This window comes from Lytechinus pictus, chromosome 16, assembly GCF_037042905.1.
Source record: "Lytechinus pictus isolate F3 Inbred chromosome 16, Lp3.0, whole genome shotgun sequence".
NCBI lineage: Eukaryota > Metazoa > Echinodermata > Echinoidea > Temnopleuroida > Toxopneustidae > Lytechinus > Lytechinus pictus.
Window position 1 is genome coordinate 14189404 of NC_087260.1, and position 20155 is coordinate 14209558.

Consider the following 20155-nt stretch of genomic DNA (forward strand, 5'->3'; position numbering starts at 1 on the left):
TGTCAATGCAATTTAACAGCATATTTTCTTCAATATCTTTCCATAGAACGATCATTTCTTCCCTAAATTTTGCCTGAACGTGCAACATACAAAGGGTGTTTCAGAAATAACAGTAACTCACATTTGACTAAAGTGTCACTTGCTTCCTTTTGCCAAAGTTGGACAGTACTGTTTCCATGAAATTTTCTACTTACTATTGCTCCTTGCAAATATTAAGCCACACATTAACCTGAACTTTAAACTGAACCCTAACCTTCAATCTAATCTGCCTTGCATCATAACCCTACCACAACTATACCCGAGGGGCAATTGTTGCACAAGCAAATGTCATGTTACTGATTAGGGGAAAGGAGGGGGGGGGGGGTGTTGCCTCAAAAAGACCTGCATTTAGCAAAATAGAAGAAATAAAAGTAGCCACATTTCAGATTTACCTGGCACCTGTCTTACAATTTTTGAAATCAATTTTGGATCAAACTCAACTTTTTGAGTTTGAAATGGTCCTGCTGTTTCGTAAACCTACATAAATGGAAACATGCTTATTTTCTAAGCACTATTCCAGGTTCAACAGGAATAAAGAAGGATATTCTAAGAAAGCAAAAACTAATAGAAATTAGCATAATTAGCATCAGATGGCCTTGGCCTTAGAAAAAATATTTTGGGCATCTCACTATATGTTTCATTTTTCTAAATTATAAATAAATACAATTCTTATAACGGAATTGTGTGGTTGAGAACAAAAGATAAAATTAAAAAACAAAAAAGACAACAATGAGTGAATGAGAATACACACTGTATAGTCACATATTTACATTACATCTTTATTATATAAAACAAATCTGATAATACAGTGTTTCACCGAAGGAATGGGAAATCAAACTTAGAGTTGTTGCCAGCCATACTGGTGGACTTTTTTAGCCCAAGATGGAAAGAGAGAACACTGATCCTTCACAAGCTGTGAATTTCATATTCACTAATTTTGAAAGTCCAACATGGCTCAATTTCCACTTCTGCCTTATGGTCATTGCTGCCCATGGAATCAAAATTAAAAGTGAGACTACAGCCTGAGTGTATTCTGAACTCTAGTTTAATTTAAGCTCTTGTGTAGTTTAACTATGGATAGCCAAAAGTGTAACAGATTTCTCTATTAGTAAAAGTTCATTTTGCCATCTCATTTGACACATAAACCATCGATAACTTATTCAGTCGATATTAGAAAATGACCCCCCCCCCCATTGAAGATTGATAGAAGATAGCTCAGTCGTTAGAGCGGAGGGTTCGGATTCCAGGGTTCGGATTCGAGCGTCCCGAATTCGATTCCTACTTGGTGCGCCAGTGCCTTTTGGTATAAAGGCATTTGTCCTCATTACCAGGTCCCTCTGAAAGGACCTTTCAGCAGTTGGTCCTCTGGTTGCTTGCTTACTAATATTCATGCTTTCCTAGCAATCAGGTAAAAATCACCACCATTTACAACCATGAATGACTGGGAATAATTAGTGAAATAGCTCTCTTCATTATTAGAGCATGAGAAAAGAGCCAAGCAAAGGTAGGAAACATTTAAATATAAATGCAATTTTCGGCTTCCCATAATTTTAACACAGAATGATACCATGGACTAATGTAAACTGGAATTCAGAATACAGGCCTACACATATAACAGTGAATATGCCACTTTGTCCTGTTTTAAACTTTCTTCACCGAATCATGAAACCAACCACTAAAATGTTCTACCCTAAAGCTAAAGCCGGGGTAATAATAATAGCAGGGCCCGCTGGGAGAACAGTTTTCAGAACTGAAGTGGCTTCCTTGGGTAAATATATATACCTATATTATTATTACCCTTTATCTATTAAGAAAAATAAGCTTTCTTCTGCAGTCTAAGAGCTCAGAACTTCAGGCATGGCTCCATATCTGATCAACAGCTACCTCGCATAATACAACAACGTGAATTTCTCATCATCTCTTGGCCGGCTTGGGCATTAAGAACACTTTCACGGGTTTACTCAGCTCCACGGTCCCTCTACTGCTACTCGATGACATCTCCCCTTTTGATGAAGTGGAAGGGCCCGATCCATGAAGGTCACGGGTCATCACGATACTGACCTCGATCTGACTTGGTTCTGGAGATTTAAAACAAAGGAAAAGATAGGAGAAATAAGAGTTCTGTATAAATTTCATTAGCATGAACCAACTCCCTTAAAAGCTAAGAATAGAATAATTCACGTACAGTATATTCTGAAGGAAGGGGGGTGTGTCAAATTGACAGCCCCCATTAAAAGCCTGGTCTGAAATAGCACAGTTAAAATAGGGTGAAACTGACCTGACCACAGACCGTGCGATAGGTAGATTTCAGTCATGAAGCGATGTCTAAGATTGCTCAGGATTCTGAAGTCACTGCTACGAGGGATGAAGAGTTGCGTTCGGGAGTCCGGGAAACGCACCTGTCGATGAAAAAGATCCTCATTGCTAAAAATGTCTTTGAAGATAGTTTATTGATATTTTAACACGTCTTTGTAGGGTATACATGTACTGTAGGGTATGTGCTGTAGGGTATACATGTACATGTACTTACATGTACCTGGAGCATTGCAGCTACAACATCTTGCATAATGGCAATGTTCCCTGCATAAAGTCCATTTCAATTTCACTCTTTTAATTTTCACTTTTAATTTCACTTTCGATTTTTATTAAATTCATTTTATTTCAATATTCAAAATTTGTTAACCATCCAGTCAAAAAATTTAAAAACAAATTGACAACAAAATTCATGCAATGATGGTAAGGAGACCTTGGAGAAAGCAATGCTTATAAAAAAGGGCCACCGAATACCAAAAATATACAATTATAACATAAAATACAATACAGTCAACCTCACATACACCCTTAATCATTGAGCTTTTGGTACTGTAACAAAAAGCTTGCTATGGCTCTTGATTATAAAGCTGAATTTTACACTCAATTATATTGATCATTATGTGCAATCAAGCATAAATATGATCAATCGCTAAGCTTTGTGATACAGACCCCAAGGCTCCATTACACAAAGTAACATGGGGCTACTTTCTACGATCGATTGCATTGATTAATGTGCATGAACAATTGTCCAAATCAGTCCAAAAATAAATTCTCGCTACCCCAAATAGCGATTTCGCTGAGATCCGGGAAAAATCCCTGTAACGCGCATTGCATTATGGGATAGCTTTTCGGTATTACAACTTCCTGTTCGGAAGTCCAATGCACTGTTTTGCCATTGAGATCAACAGTGCCGTCATCCACAACACAACGTTGCTTTCGCTCGGAAAGTTCGTGATCACAACCCTCTCTTCCACGATACAGTTTAACGGCCTTTTCTGCTAAAGTCACTCATTCTGCCCGACGCTTTCCATTGCACGGTATTCCTCTGTCAGTTAAGATTTTTTTTTGCCGAAACTGATTTTTTATCCATTTTGTAAACGGAATGAATGCTGTAGTGCATATATTTAGCGTCTAGTCGAATACGATCGTGATATCAGGCCGGTCGCTAAATGCAAAATTGTAAGATATTCATTTTTTGTTTTATTTTTTATAACCAAATAAAAACATGAATAAAAATTATTTTCACGTGAAATATATTTTTTATTTTTATTTATAATTCAAATGGAATCAAACTGACCAAATTAAACAAAATGTATTAAAATCTGTACATATTACGCTGATTGGCATCGATTTCAGCGTGGTGGAAAACTCAGTATTGCGAACCTCGCGCGAGCATGCATTACTCTGAACCGGAAGTGGTGATGACGACCCGACGGAGTGAAAATTATCTCGTCTCGTGCATTATGAGATTTTTGTTCCTATTTGGGGTAGCGAGAATTGCTATGCATTGTGTTATGAACCTCAGATCTTCATATCTATTTTCATCTATCAAAGGGCATTCAGTGCTATTACCAAAGAGCCTTTAGACATGACTTCAATAATTCGTCAGTTGAGAGCCAGAAGGGCATTACTGCAGCTGAAACATGTTCCGTTGAGAACCAGAAGGGTGCTATTGCTGTACAATGGCATTGGTAATAGTGGCCTTCTGGTTCTCAATGGTACATCTCTGACTTCAATAGCGCCCTTCTGATTCTCAGGTGATGATTTGCTAGTCGTCGTTCTCACCTGAATTCTAACCCGTTCCAAGTCACGCACATTCTCCAGCTCCGCGTCCACGAATAGACCGAGAGTGAGTCCCGCGGTGAATCGCAGGGGATTGTCGCTCCCGCCCGCAGGCTCGCGGATCACCGCCGAGACACGGCTGATCGTGTTGGCGAGGCTCAAGACAGGAGCCCGGTTGTGAAGGAGGAGAGGCTGGAGGAATTTGGTGAGGATGCCGTGCCTCGCCGCTGACAGCTTCAGAACCTGAGTGAAGACGGCATGTGTGAATGAATCTGGTGTGATGGTCGCTGATGAGAAGTGTCTGCAAGAGAATTGTACAATGTTAGTTTCAACTTACTGCAGAACAAAATATGTCTTGAATTTTTTCCTGAAAAAGTTACACTTCCAAAACGCAATCCTAATAGCAATAATTTCTGCTCATACAGAAACACTTAATCCAAGCAGCTTCTATGATGAAAAGCAAAATTTATTACAAAACAAATATTGTCTCACATCTCAGTCAAATAATCTAATCTACATGAATTACCTCAGCTTCATAAGCATGTCACAATTTTCACTTCAAAATCATTTCGGAAATGTGCCTATCAAGAACTCACTCTTGCATTGCTGATGCTCTCGTCAGGAACTTCTGTGCCAGATGACTGGACGAGCTACCACTGCTACCACTGTTGCTACTGCTCCCCCTGAGCTGTACCACGAGTTGCAGGGCCCATGCCCGAAGTCGGAGTTGTTGCACCATGGCAAGCTCGGACTCGCTGCAACCGACGTAAAGATGCTGAAGTCTGTAGCTAAGTTCTATCACCTACATGTATGAAATTATAAACAAATAATGAATGTTCATGAGTGCAATGGAAAGAAAACTTGGATCATTCATTTAATCTTTCATCATATGAACTATTTTGTCCATTGCACGAATGAAAAGAACATTTGTTATTTGGTTTATACTACATCTAAAAATCTATTCTTTTTCATATGAAATAAAGGAATTTTTAATGCAAAATATGGTCGTGCAGTGCGAGCTCGGTCTGCTGATTATCACGTACATGTACATACAACATGTGCGCTTCAAACACGAGTAGTTCTGTGGTGCCTCCTGTTTCGGTGCGCGTTTGCAATGGACAAAATCGTATGGATTGCACGATGAATGGATCCAAAATTGCAAGGCTGATATCATTGTAAAATGGGCTGAATGATCGATATCAAACAACCAATCAAGTGACAAGGATCTAGCTAGGTGTCATATAAATGATCAAGATTAATAGACATTGGTCAGTCCTGGGAGAGGTAGGCCTACAAATGCAAGGGTTCTATTAACTTGGTCTACTAGCAGATGGTCTATCTCTCCGACTAACATCAGGGCTAAAGCCGCTTGGTCTATCTCTTGGCCCATCCATCACTTGGTCTCATATCCACTTTAAAGGAAACAACGATTAATTCCTCCTTGAACATGTGGAATTAGCATTGTTTGATATTATATGGTTCAGTCAAGTTGGTCCTTATTGTCAAATCTGTAAAAACTTAAATAATTGTATAGTTCAAACAATAAACAAAAAAAGAAATAGTGAGTGAGGGAGATCATCGTCTGTCTCATCTGCATGTCACTGAGTTGTGCATATCACTGTTTTGTGAAAAATAAGCAAAACTTTAAAATGTCATAACTTTCTTATTTTACATCCAATTTTGATGAACTTTTCAGCACTATGCTAGTCTGATTTTTCTCTGTTGATTCAAAATAACATTTTTCCCAGGTGGACTTGACCTTTAATAATGATGATGATAATAATACTGATAACAACGACAATGACAACAACAATAATAATAACCATAATTATAATAATGTAAAGCATGCTCAAGGCACAAAGAGAGCAACAAAGAAAACCAAAGTTTTTTTTTTTAAGCAGAAATTTTAAAGATCCAACAGATATACAACTGTTGATGCCTTCAGGAAGGCTAGCAGATGGTCTAATTCTCAGTTTGTCCAGTGACATGATGACTGAACCAACCTGGTCTAGTTACCACTTGGTCAATCAATTTCTAGTATAATAATGATAACAATGATAATAATGGCATACATGTATTTACCCAGGGTAGCCACTTCAGTTCCGAAAACTGTTCTCCCAGCAGGCCCTGCTAGTAGTATTACCCGGCTAAGCTAGGCTACTGATACAAGTGCACACAGCTTTTTGAGGAATTATTTCCTGCCGGTACCCATTTACCTCACCTGGGTTGAGTGCAGCACAGTGTGGACAAATTTCTTGCTGAAGGAAAACATGCCACGGCTAGGAATCGAACCCACGGCCCTCCGTTTGAAAGGCGAGAGTCAGAACCACTAGACCAAGACGTGCCCGTCTAATATAGTCTATAATAGTCTAATATTCACTTGGTCTAATTGTCATTCATTCTTATGTCAAGATGGTATAATGTGCACTTTGTCTACTTACTTTTACACACTTTGTGAAATGAAAATGAAAGAAAGAAAGGAAGCATTAACCGTGGTCCAGTAGATGTATAGCCAAAAAAGGACAAATCTGAGAAAGATTCGAAGTGTTATATTTTGCTACCTACCCTTTCTGAAGCAGCAAGAGCAGTCTCAGCGCTCTGCTGAGGGCAAAGCATGGCTGGGACGTTCCAATGATCACCGCTCAACGCCTACAAACATAAAACACAGAGTAAACATTATTCAATCTGATAGACCTTAGATGGGGTATCATAAAGCTGTTTGTAAGTTATGAGCAACTGACTGGTGATCCTGTCTCAGAAGTTAAATCAAAGTCAGTGGGAATTCACTGTGTTTCATTTACCACAAGAATGGATCACCGGTCGTTCGTAAAGTTGCTCGTGACGTACAAACAGCTTTACGAGACAGCCCCATGACGGACAGCTGCGTTGATTTTCTTGCTTACTGGGTCATCCATGGTATGGATGGAGTCAAGGCCAGCTCAGAGGCCACATTTTGCTGGCCTTGGCTTGGCCTCGGCCCAAGTCGGGTGTACAGAGTCGTTGGGGGAAGGATTTCCTCCAGACCTTGACTCCATCCCTGATCAACGGGTTATTATGTACTCCTATTTGTGATGTAAAATCTGGTTCTTCTCTCCAGTCACATGACAATGTATTGAGACCACAATATCATTAGCTTTAAGATGAACTTTTTTCAATGATATCTTGGAGTTCATGTACTACACAACAGAAAATAAAAGACAAATCCATATTAACAAACAGTTGTAATTTTTTGCACATGGTTCAACTCTAGACTCGTAATTCCACCATAGACTCATAATTTTTGTGAGGCCGCAATCAATTTTCAGCTTAACAGCTCACGGTGGGGTCTCCTTCGTTCATTAATTCCTATTTCTATAGAAGAAATTTTATATTACCTTTGCTAGAGTGAGTTGACAGTCGATGTACATGGAATATAACTGGGCAGTAGCTGTTATCTTGGGTTCTAACTCACTAATACGTTGTAAATCCCTGAGGAAACAATTGATAAATAATAATAATACAATGCAACTTATAGAGCTCATGTATCAAAACTGCAGATTGCTCAAGGCACTGTTGTTATCATTACAACACATTCATAATATCAAAAGTAAAAAAATATATATATATATTTTCTATCCAATCAGGAAGGCACAGAATAGAATTAAAAATTGAATAAACAAACAAATGAATATGTCACTTGTTACATCAATTCATAATTTATGTTTTTTTTTTTATAAATCCCTTGACTTTGCATTTCCATAGCTACATGTAATTGTAATATCTCATGCCATATGAGATTCTCCCATTTTTAATTTGTTGTGTGAAAAACCCTTAGTAGCAGGCATAGGGGCAAAGCGTATAGGCGTTTCTCCACCGGTGAGGTGCATGGAAATGTGGTGCTAAGGGCGTTCCTGCACCAACACAACGAATTGTAGAAGACATTATTATTTCCTACTCTTTCCTTCTCTCTTTCATCATTCTCTATTTCTTTCCTCTTTCTTCGCTTTATGTTGTTGTTTTTTTTTCTATCCTCTCTAACTGTTCTCCTATTCTGCTCTCATCTCTTTTTCCGCATTTACAATGTTTCACCTCTCATGCTCTCCTTTTCTGTCTGTTATAAAGGCCTCTTGTCAAATGTCTGCCGTGTCTTTAAGCAGAACTTCCATCGTAAAGGCCACGTATACATTTTTTCAGTTCCCCTGTCGCTTTATACATTGTTATTTTTTAGGGAGGCGCGATAGCTCAGTTGGTAGAGCAGGGGTTTCGAATTCAGGTGACCTGGGTTCGATTCCCACATGGTGCGCTAGTGCCCTCTGGCAAGGCATTAATCCTCGTTACTAGGTCCATCGGATAGGACCTTAAGCCATTGGTCCTGTGGTTGCTTGCTTACAAGCATTCATGCTTTCTTAGCAATCAGGTAAAACAAATCCCTATCATTTACCATAAAATGTGAGGAATTGGTATTGAAAATCTGTTTGCGAGTTCCCTGCGGGAAAGATTCAGCTCTTACTTTTGAAAAGGTGCTTTAAACCCAGCGCACACTATGCGGTTCGATTGCACTAAGATCTGATTGCAACAACTTGCGAATTGCATCTCAGTGCAATCAAATCGCATGCCAGTGCACACATTGCAACAACTCTGCAATGCGCCGCATCTCCCCCTTTTATGCGCATGTCGTCTGCACTGCAGCAGCTAGTAAATTGGTTGGGATGTCATCGTCAAGGACTCATCTAATTGGCTGAATGATCAAAATCGCAGGAGAATCACAGGAAAATTTGACATATAAATTATCCGAGATTTGGTATGAGATCCTGCTGCAACAAATAGGATCGCAGTTGCACGTGTTGTAGGTTGACGCACATTCCGCAATTTTGCTGCAGTTGGATCTAGTGCAATGCGTCGCATACTGTGCACTGGATTTTAAAAATCTCACTTGTTTTTTCTAGCCTTTCCACACCTTAAATCCACAGTGCACTTACTGTACAGTGAGCTGCATGATGTTGATGGCAGCAGAGTTAGACAGACTATCGAGACCCTTGAGTTTATCTAAGGTCTGTTGTAAGAAGTCTTGAGGATTGGTCTGCCTGTCAGCCATACTGTCTCCTCTGTTAGAAAGACACTGTCTCTGGGCTGGTTGAAGGTTCTAGGAAATGAAGGAAAGAACAAATACAAAAATAAATAAATAAAATCAAAAGGTGGACATTCTCCGGCATTCAGGTTAACTGTGAATATACATACTGCTGATACTGATAAGCTGTAACGAGATTGTAGCTGAATCTAAAAATACAGTTTCTATATTTCAGGGTCAAATGGATGACTGCTAGCATGGTTCTAATAGTTTGAACAGCATACCAGAGTGGTGTGTCCGGACAGCTTCACCGTAATCCTCAACACAATCATCACTTGTCAACACAAATTTTAATCAGTACTAATATTACCAATGACATAAACACCATAATGCTAGAATTTCATCACAATAATTATTATCAAAACTCTGAACATTTACAATGGAATTATTATTGCCACAATGATAATCATCAACATCATTATCAAGTTGATATCAACAACATCATCATCAACTAAGAATACTATCTGTAGTGTACCTCTACTTCAGGTACAAGGTGTGGTAGGGAGTCCCTCAGATAGGTATAATGTCTGAAGGTGTACTCTGGAAACAGGGCGGACATGGTAGGGGAGTTGACTGCAGAGTTGAGGATCATTATCATCACAGCAATGTCTGGGTGAAACATTAGTCAAGGTCACAGTGGAATATGGAATTGGAAATGGTTTATTCAAATACCTACATTTTTAACCAGTTTGATTAATCTAACTGGCCAGGAAACATACAGGTGACATCTTTTTAACAGTTGTAGCTGCTAAGAAATGGAACAACCTATCTACATCCCTGGAGATGGCTGCATTTGTGGACCAGCTAAAGATACTCTTGAAGGCCTCTTTATCTTGTTAATAATCCTTTCTAGAATTTTTTTTTTTACTTTAACAACATTATTTTAAATAAAGTCTATTGACTTTATTATCATGCAAAAAAAAAATCTTGGCTTTGGGTTTAAACTTCAGTTTTTTTAAGTCAAGTGTTACTTTGCAAAGCTTTCCAAACCCCTCCGCACCCCAGGCCAGGTCTTATGCTTCAACAGTCTGAAGAAAAAAACGTAATACCAAGACAGTGTATACATGGATTTTTTTTTCTACACAAAAATTCATTTCACACACTAACTCAAGGATACAGGCCGGGTCGTCCATGTCTGGTTCTGGTGTATCAAAGTAAGGATGAGTGCCTAGGAGGTCTGGTACCAAGGCTAAGGTCAGGTCTGGGTGGGCGGTACCTAGGTTCTTCAAACAGCTATGTTTGGAAAGAATGAATAAAGAATTCAGTTAAGAATCTTAACCTGATGCTACAATCTCATTAACGACACCAACTGAAGGTACATGTATGCCATTGATATTAACATAATACATGGTTCCCACGGAAATTTGAAAACAGAATTCCATGACTTTTCCATGACTAAATTACTGCTTTCCATGACTTCCCATGACGTCCCGGGATTTATGTAGAATTTGGGATGCCACAAAACTGGGAAAAATGGAAATCGTGAACAACAATTATGATAGCAGAGTATGATCACAAAGTATGAGAGTTGCGAGACATGACAAACTGGAAAGCTGCCATAGCCAAGAGGTAAATGCAATTCCATTACTTTTCACAAATTTTCCAAATTCCCTAACTTTTCCCTGACCAAAAAATTTACCAGGGTTTTCCAGTAACACGGGTGCTTCATTGGCTGAAAATTAAGTTGCGTAAGAATGTTTGAGTTGGGTTTGATCGCAACTCTTTCTGCAACGGGCCCCTGGTCTGTAATAAGGCTTTGAGTTAGCCGATTGTTTGATTTTTAGAAGGTCTACATGTAGTTATTCAAAGTCTACTGTGGCCCGTATTCTGAAGTCGGGTTTAAATTAAACCCTGGTTTTAAGTTGTGGTTTAAGAATGGAGAGCCAATCGGGGCACGAATCCCTAACAGTAAACATTCAATTTATTAATTCATATGATACCCAAATTGTTCATAATTGTCTGGGAATGATAACTGAAGTATTTTCTTCATTATGAAAGAAAAAGAACCAAAATATTAAACATAAGAAATATAAAATATAAACTTATTTTTTTGTTTTTTGGCTTCCCATAATTTTAGTACAGAGTTAGACCGTGGTCTACGTTAAACCTGACTTCAGAATACGGGCCTGTATGTTCATTTAAAGAACACTTGTCTCTCTCCAGTAAAATTGTACCAGGAAACTTACTTCCATATTGAGAGCCTATCATGGGGGTACTTGCTGAGATTTCTGATGAGGAACATTAGAGCCTTGTGGAGGCAGGACTTGGTTACCATGGCAATGGATGACAGCAGCTCATGCAGAGCCTCCCTCACTTCCTTGGAGGAATCCTATAAACAACATAAAAAACAAACAAATAAAATGTTGTGTAATGTACTAAATTTATGGTAGTTCTAATTGATAGAACTGTCTACATTTTACACATGTATATTGATGGTTATTGCATTTGTATCTTTGTTTCATATTTTTTCATCATGTATTCTTTCTTCTTTCTTTTGCTGGGAACTATCTTGCTAAGTATATATCTGGAAAATAACATTTTAATTATGCTTATTACAAAAAGAAAAGGACAGAAATGGAAAAAAAATGCATTATGTAGAATATTCCATAATACCATGTTTACAGTAAGAAGGAACAAATATGTGAATGTTTAAAAGTATAATGAGAGGCGACAAAATCTGTAAAGCACAATACAATGAAATATAAAACACTGCTATGAAAAATCAGATGTTCTAAACTCACATCAAGAACATTCAAAATAATCTCAAGCTGGTCTTCTCTTAATTTGATGTGATGGTTGATCTTTCGTAGACTGTGGATGGCGTTCAGACGGACACTCTCGATCTCGTCATTGAACATGTCGACGAGGAAGTCGAGGGAGAGGATGGCAAAGGATGGCGACTGGAATGCAAGCTCACAGAGGGAGTCTAAAGCAGTGGATCTGACCTCTGATGTGAGAAAACGAACAAAAAGATAAATGCATTAAATCCTGATAATAGCATTAATAACAATAGTAATGAATAATTACACAACACTGAAAGAAGTTACAGTACTCAATGCCCTCCTCAAACCCCAAAAGTGTGGAAATTATTCAATACATTATTTATAAAGGTAAACCTCAGTCTGGAGGCTTGTTATTACTTAGCCTTAATAAGCTCCATCAACATCATCATGATCATCATTAACCTTGCCTAAATATGATCATCGTCTTCATCCTCATCACTATTATCACCACTACCACCACCACCACCACCACCATCATCATCATCATCATCATCATCATCACCATCATCATCACCACCACCACCATCACCATTATCATCATCATCATCATCATCACCACCACCATAGTCGCCACCATCATCACCATCATCATCATCATCACCACCATAATCATCATTATCATCATCATAATCACAACCATCATCACCATCATCATCACCATTATCATCATCAACATCATCATCAGCACCACCATCATCATCACCATTATCATCATCACCGTCAACATCATCATCATCATGAACACCATCATCCCCACCACCTTCATCATCCCCAAAATCATCAACAAGATTGTCACCATCATCATCAACATCCTCTCCTCCATCTCCTCAATCTTACCTAAATATTCATCCTCGAGACCGTGGACGAAGGCCCCACAAGCCCCAGACGTTATCAGGCTCACAGATTCAGGGTCCACGTCCTCCTGCGGCTTGTCATCGGCCCATTTCTTACCAGTCGACCACTCCCCTGATGTGAACTGCTCCTTCTGTCTTTCATGCGCAGTTTTCTTTTTCTGAAAAAGCAGTAGTACATTGATGATGATGAATATTCAAGAAACTCTTGGATGCCTATCGATTTTTCAATGATCTTTGACAGTTCATTGCTCAACTGGTCTCTTTTGGAGAAAGGCTGAGTCGATGAACATGTATTATCTAGTGGAGCAAATTGTGAGGCACTATGTAACCGGAGGAAAACGCACTATACCAAACACGCAATGGGTTAGATTTCATTAATATGATAATCTGAAACGATCTTATTTGGCCAGTCTTGGATGCACTATCTTTTGCCTCACTGACCTTCTCATTGGCCTTGGATATTTTTTCTGCTGTTTTGAATTTTTCTCATTCGTACTGTAATACAGAAATATGTCCTACATAAAAGTGGCCTTGCCCTAAAAATATAGCAATCTGAGGCCTGAAATTGGCGAAATTTGAACAGTGAAGATGAGACCAAATGCATAATGCTCAGGATGATGCCGGAGATCCCATTACATCAAACCTGCCTATAAACATTGCTTTTGATGGAAACTAACATGATGCTCAATAGTTTCCCCGGCAGATATGACTGATGGCAAAGTTACCAAAAATTTGATATTTATGCACTAAGACCCTGGTTGACTTGACCCTTTAATATCTCACCCTGAGTCCTGACATTAATTTCTTATCCAGAGTCTGCTCAAGAAACCTGGTACTGACGGAATGCAACGAGCCCAGGAGACCCGCTGCTTCCGCTCGAACCTTGGTTGAGGAATCCGTCACCATCTCGCAGATCTTGGCAAAACCATCATCGACAAGCCTCAGGGTCTCCTCCGTGGTTCCAGGAACCACAACGGGCTCGTCAGGGTAGACCTGACTCAGGACCCAGACTAGTTTGAGTGCAACCAGTCGGACCCCTTCATGATCATCCGTCAAGGATTTGATGGATTGCTGGTAGAGGTCTAGGTCTAGTTTCTGCCCTCGCAGGTGTAGGGAAAACTGTGAAGGGAGAGAGTTTACATGAGAATGATCAAGTGCTGAAATGGTAGGCAAGCATGAACAAATATGAGCTTCTTTACACTTAACCAGCAGCGCAATACCGAGACCAATTAAGGAAAATTTGCCTCGATAATAACAGTAATAATATTCGGCTTTCATATACATGTAGCACTTAATACATCAGAATGAAATCTGTAAGTGCTTTACAGATACAGCAACATGCTCATTTGATTACCATACATTTAAAGTAAAACTAATAATACAATTCATTGTCTTTTGATAGCAAAGAAATCAATCACTCCTCCAACATACTTCTTTCAAACGATAAAATAACCTCCAAATATTGTTCACAAGAAGCAATCTCTCAAAACGACAGATTCAAGAACACAGTAAACATATTGAGAATGCCCGTCTAATGACAATGAACAGCTGGGAGGTCTTTGTTAAAATTGAAGCGAAACAGTAGTATCGTCCTAAGTTTCAGTGCCGGCGAAAAATTGCAAATAAGCTGTATTCCAGAGTCCAGGACAAAATTGCTCTTTTGATTCACCAATTTTCAATTTTTGACAAAGACTTCTTGGTTGTCATTGTCATAAAAGGGCATTTGACAATACATTTTATGTGTTCCTGAATCTGTCGTGCATCATGGGGCGAAAACTCCCTATCAACTGTAATTCAATATCACCATATTTAACATTTTACTTTATCATGCAGACAAACCAAAACAATCTTTCTCATCATAGCCGAAGTACATGTACACCTTGCATTCAACAAACAACCTCATAAATGTCCTTACCATAGCTTGGAAAGCAGCTTCCCTGACCCTTGCGTCCCTATCGCTTGTAAAATCTCCCAGCATCCTTTGTACATTGCCTTTGCGACGTTCCTTGCTACTCTTTCCCGAGGACGACGACGACGCCACCGATTTGACATCGCACATACCAAGCTGGCCAATCATGCTCAAGGTAGCACATCGTACTGCGTGGTTTGAGTCGGTTAAATGCTTCAAGTGGAATAGATTAAGAAAGTAAAATTAAGGAAATATATTCATTCAAACATTTAAAAAAATGCATTTTGAATCTGATGAAACAGTGAAATGGTTACATGGTAACAGTGGTAGCAAAGGAAACATGAAATGGTACAAAGAATTAGTTTGGAATCAGAGGTGTTGGACAGTATTGATCGAGGACTGGATTAATACATAATGGCTCAGATGGTTCCTAATGATTGCATTGTGGTAAGGATAATATCAAGGAGGTGCGTCGTTCAGCATATAAGATGAATATTTAGTGGAAATTGACAGTCAAGTAGGTGACAGAGAGTCAAATTGTCAAGAATGTCAACCATCCTCATTTCATCTATATACTCTTTGCCCACTTCAAACTGTGACATCTGAACTGTTCGACAATTCTTCTTCGGGGTATTCATCCAATCTCACAAAATCTAACTCTTCCGTCATCTGCCATTCTCACAACCTTAAGTTATTTTTTGAAGTAACATCTTATGGTATAAATGGGACTCTCACCTTACAACCCTGCTCTGAAAGGAGGGATGCTATTAAGGCTGGACAAAACAAAATCTGAAAATCATCTAGAATGACTCCCTTTCCTACAAGTACATGAAAAAGGTGATTTCTATGGCTGAAATTATGTAGAAAAAATCTAAATAACGAATTTAGTCTAAAAAGTGGCATCCCTCCGTATGGTGTGTGTGTGTGTGTATTTGAGTTTTGTCAGATGTGTATCAATCATCTCTCTTTCAATGCTTTCCACAATGTTATCATGTTGCTCTTTGTTAATATTGAAATTTTTCATGCTTGAATTACGTCATATTCACAAAACTTAAGACGAATAAAATATCTTCCTTCATGTAACTTCTGAAGGTTTCCATGGCGAAGAAGAACAGTGTAGTAGGTTTCATGGTACACCATGCACCTTTCTTGGGCAAGTGTTGGTCCTGATGAAAAGGACAACCCAAACTCGAAGTTTCGACAAGTGGGTTCTTGTCCTCTTCATCTTATCCTATTTTCCTTACCTGGCAAGTTGCCAGATAAGATGGAAATCTTGTTATCATTTTCAACTGAACTCCTACAGCACCACATAGGAGCATAACATGTTTTGCAGTTGGTATACAATGTACATGTACTTACTTTTTGAGCAAGTTGCAGAAGCTGACGATGGAGATCGGAGGTCAGAGGAAGGCTCCGTCCAATCACAGTGAGTGTGGTAAATATTTGACCTTTGACCTTGTGAGAACCTGTATGACAAAACCAAGGATGGAATCGACATGGACATGTAATTCTTGAAACAACAATCAAATACCATATCCTTGGGCCTTGTCTAGTCTGAAATAAGCACTTGTAAAATTCATCATCCATGCACACATTTGCTGACCATGCAATATGAGTGCATAAACTCTTTCTTCAAGTTGTCGTTTTTTTTTTTAAACAGAAATTGAATTCTCGGTACTGTACACTTGAATATCAGATGTGGAACATGAAAAATCAATTACCTTTGGCTTTCAGCCCAAATCTTATGGTTGGTTGACAACACAATGAGCATTGGTCAGACTAAAATGTGATGATACTTTACATAACACACAAAATTCATGGTACTTTTTAAATCCAAATTTTTCTAAGCACTGCATACCATAAAAGTAGCTTAGCATTAAGCATAGCTACAGTATTCTCATCAGGCACTTGAGAATTCCAAGGAAATTATTCCAATAGGGTACCCATTTACAACACCTGGGTGGAGAGTGGCAAATTTAGACTAATATTATGCAAAAGGATGCAAATGCTGCAATGGGATTGAAGACCCAGACCTTCCAGGAAATTTAAATACCCCTCCTTCAACAAAGCTTTCATCTCACCTTCAGTGGCTAAGAGCGTCATCAGGTCATTGGCGATGCCCACAGCGTTCACACCCGGGAGTCTGGCAATTCGACCCAATAATTCAATGACCTTTGACCTTACATGAGCTCCTTCCTCTTTGCTGTAGTGCTCAAAAAGAGTGTTGATAATACTCTCTGGGTGGAAGAAATAAATTGAGGTATTTGACAATTTTGTCATTTTCATCTTAAAAATCACTTTTGAACATGGCCATGAAATATGTGCTATTGAAATGCATTTTTTTATGATTATCATTATTAACGCTATGAACATCACTTGCCATTACCACATATACAACCACTCATTATGGAAGCTGGCCCAAAATTGTGGACCAGACTTTGCCAGACCTGGGTTCCGTTTCAAATAGACTTGTTATAATAACAAATACAAACATTTCTATAACAAATTTAACCATCAACCAATCAACTGGAAGGATTTCGCTAGCTTTTAACTGTTATTGCAAATTTGTTATTGTAACAAGTTTTATGAAACGGGCTCGAGTAGATACTCAATACCTTCACAAAATACCTCAAAACTTTTATTAAATTTACATTTGAAAGCACACTTGCATGAACATGGGCATATCAAAATGCTTAAAGAAGTTGATTTATTCTTCTGCACATGTATCATTATGAATTTATACCTGTGATTATCACTGTCATTATCTCCATCACACAAGCTAAGCTCTTTGATAGTAGATGCTTCCACTTACTCCTATCAATTCTGCATACCGGTACATGTACATGTGAATGTATCTCTTTTTATTACACTTTGCAAAATGTAAATTATACATGTTTTCATTCATGTAGGAAACTGAATACATCAGATCAAATCAAAATTAATATCAATATCAAATCCAAATTCAAATTCAGATTTGACTTCAAAGTCACATTCAAATCTAAGTTCAATTTCAATTTCAAATTCAAATTCAAATTTGAAAATCATAATCGAAATCAAAGTCAAAGTCACCGTCAGTGAAAGTCTACATCAAATCAAATCAAACTCAGAATCAAACAAAAATCCAAATGCTGTAAACAAAATAATTGAAATAAAATGAACATCAAATTAGAAAAGAAAAACCAACTCAAATCAATTCAAAATCACCAACACCAGCGCCCATCGTCTAACGTACCTGCCGCATCTTGACCGACTGGTAGCTGGTTCTCTAGATCAAGCAGCTGAGTAAGGGCCTCTCTGGAATTACCAGCCCTCAGATCAAGGGTGACCTGGGTCACCTGAGGTCGGGCTACAAGTCTCACCTTAATCGGAGGTGCCTTCGGCTCATCCTGTTTAACAATGAGAAGAAAAATGTAAGTTCTTATCAAATCTAAAAAGGAATTCAAACCGACCAAGACAGGAGGATATGCGTCACGTACCTTGGCAAAGAACAAAAAGAAACAAGATAATGACATAAACATCGCGGCATGTTTTCCCCGTCTTTTTATAATATTTTTTCTGTTTTTTTAATGAATTCTAGATCAAAAATGAAATCAATGTCATATCAATGTCGGAAATGAAGATGTATCCCTTTTTTTACATGATTTAGGGCTAGATCTTTTAGAAGAAAAGTAGAAATCTTGGGGGCGAAAATTTCAGGTTTTTTTGCAGTACACGACTACATGCACATGAATGGGACGCAATCCCTGGCTCTGTGGAGAGTAAGCACATGTTAGTGAATTATTTGTACTCTCTAGCACTTGTTCACTGCAACCACCCTGCCTGTGGGGAATCTACAGGTAGGACTATGGCATGCCAATGCTGTACAGAGCACACACTTTCAAAAATCATTAAAATGTCACTTTTGTGACCAAAATTACTAATTTTCATACAGTTGCAATTTATTTTTCATTAGTAACTTGGGAATAATTTTTGTATTCACTAGAGCGCTCAAAAACGTGAATTTTTGGCATATTTTTGTGTACGCCCTCTATTGGTGGAAAGTAATATGGCAAGAAAATTTTCATTTTTTATCTCTATTTTTAATTAAGAAAAAAATAATTCAAAGAATCAAATTTACTTAAGGGCCAAGTTGTATGACGAATAGGTGTAATGGAAACTGTCGGTGTAAAAAAATCAAGCATTTGTCCCTTAAACTAGAGAAAATAAGCCAAACATTGCCACCCTTATTTTGCCACACATGGAGATATAACTGAGAACAAGGTTATATCATAACCTTGTTCATTGAATGAGTGCTCTCTAGGAGCCTCCTCACTCCTGGCTAATGTAAAATATAGATATATGACTATGTAAAAATATTTTAAAATATCATCACAGAGTCCTCAAGGTTAGGCAGCTGCCCTATCATGCATGTAGACCCCTTCAAATTTTTATGCATATATTTCAAGATTGTAGAGGTTCATGACTCAAAATTATCTTAGGGGCTGGTGCGATGTGAATTAATTTGTCTGTTGATATAGATATACTTGAACTTAATTATTTAAGTTAAAAGCCATCATTTTCTTTAATAATAGAAAATTATGTTTCATTGATAATTTCAATTCAAGAAGGGCTAGTGGAAAGCTGCTCGCATACAACACAATGCACAACACAAATCAGAAAATTAAATTTGTCTACTTTTAATGATAATCTTTTGACATGTTTGATGAATGATGGATTTTCCAGCATTATCATGATTATCGTGGTTTATGTCACCAGTCCATTCACTACCGTTTATTTCGTCAACGGCGGTGACTTCTTCTTTCCACTCCCATTGACTATGTACACAACGAGCGCACACACACAAGAAGAGAGGTGACAAATTTCATGACAAGGCCGATTTTCCTCCCCAGAATATTATTATTAATTATTTTTCTATTATTAACGTAAAATTGTGTCAACATGAACTTCCCCTTTAGATTATTTTCAATTTCAGTTTCATTTGTACATTGTATCTCCATGTGTGTAAGCCGGTGAGAAAAATCCTTTAAAAAGGCTTTATGGACAATAAAGTTATTCAGTTCAATGCAATACAATTCAAGTCGAGTTAGATCCCACAATAATCTCAATATGTGGGACCGAACAAAACAAGTTCATTCAGATCCATGTTGTCACAAACTTTTTTCGATATTTATAGATAAAGGCGGGTAAATTTTCATACCTGAATTATTTGGCTAAACTCCTCATATGCACGTTTCTTCAGATGAGCTGCCATTCTGTGGTGAGAAAGTCACATAAATGTAGGAAAAGTCAATATTTTCAAGGACCTCCTTTCACTTTGCTGTCCATTCAGTTTTCTGAAATTGAATTAACGCCCTCAGTCGCTCACGGC

At 38.2% G+C, this 20155-nt stretch overlaps 1 protein-coding gene across 1 annotated transcript; it reads right to left on the reverse strand.

Annotated features, from left to right (window-relative positions):
- Window positions 1–797: 797 nt before the first annotated feature.
- LOC129279342 (integrator complex subunit 4-like) lies at window positions 798–20152 on the reverse strand. The gene is made up of 18 exons (XM_064111665.1): window positions 19985–20152; window positions 18020–18173; window positions 16869–17024; window positions 16147–16253; window positions 14794–15000; window positions 13662–13997; window positions 12862–13036; window positions 11983–12188; window positions 11428–11570; window positions 10359–10474; window positions 9717–9850; window positions 9093–9256; window positions 7509–7602; window positions 6700–6783; window positions 4731–4936; window positions 4138–4435; window positions 2318–2438; window positions 798–2117 (listed from the first exon to the last, which is right to left on the reverse strand). Exons 1-18 carry the CDS (start codon window positions 20036–20038, stop codon window positions 1954–1956), a joined length of 2919 nt encoding a protein of 972 aa, XP_063967735.1. The 5' UTR covers window positions 20039–20152; the 3' UTR covers window positions 798–1953.
- Window positions 20153–20155: the final 3 nt, after the last annotated feature.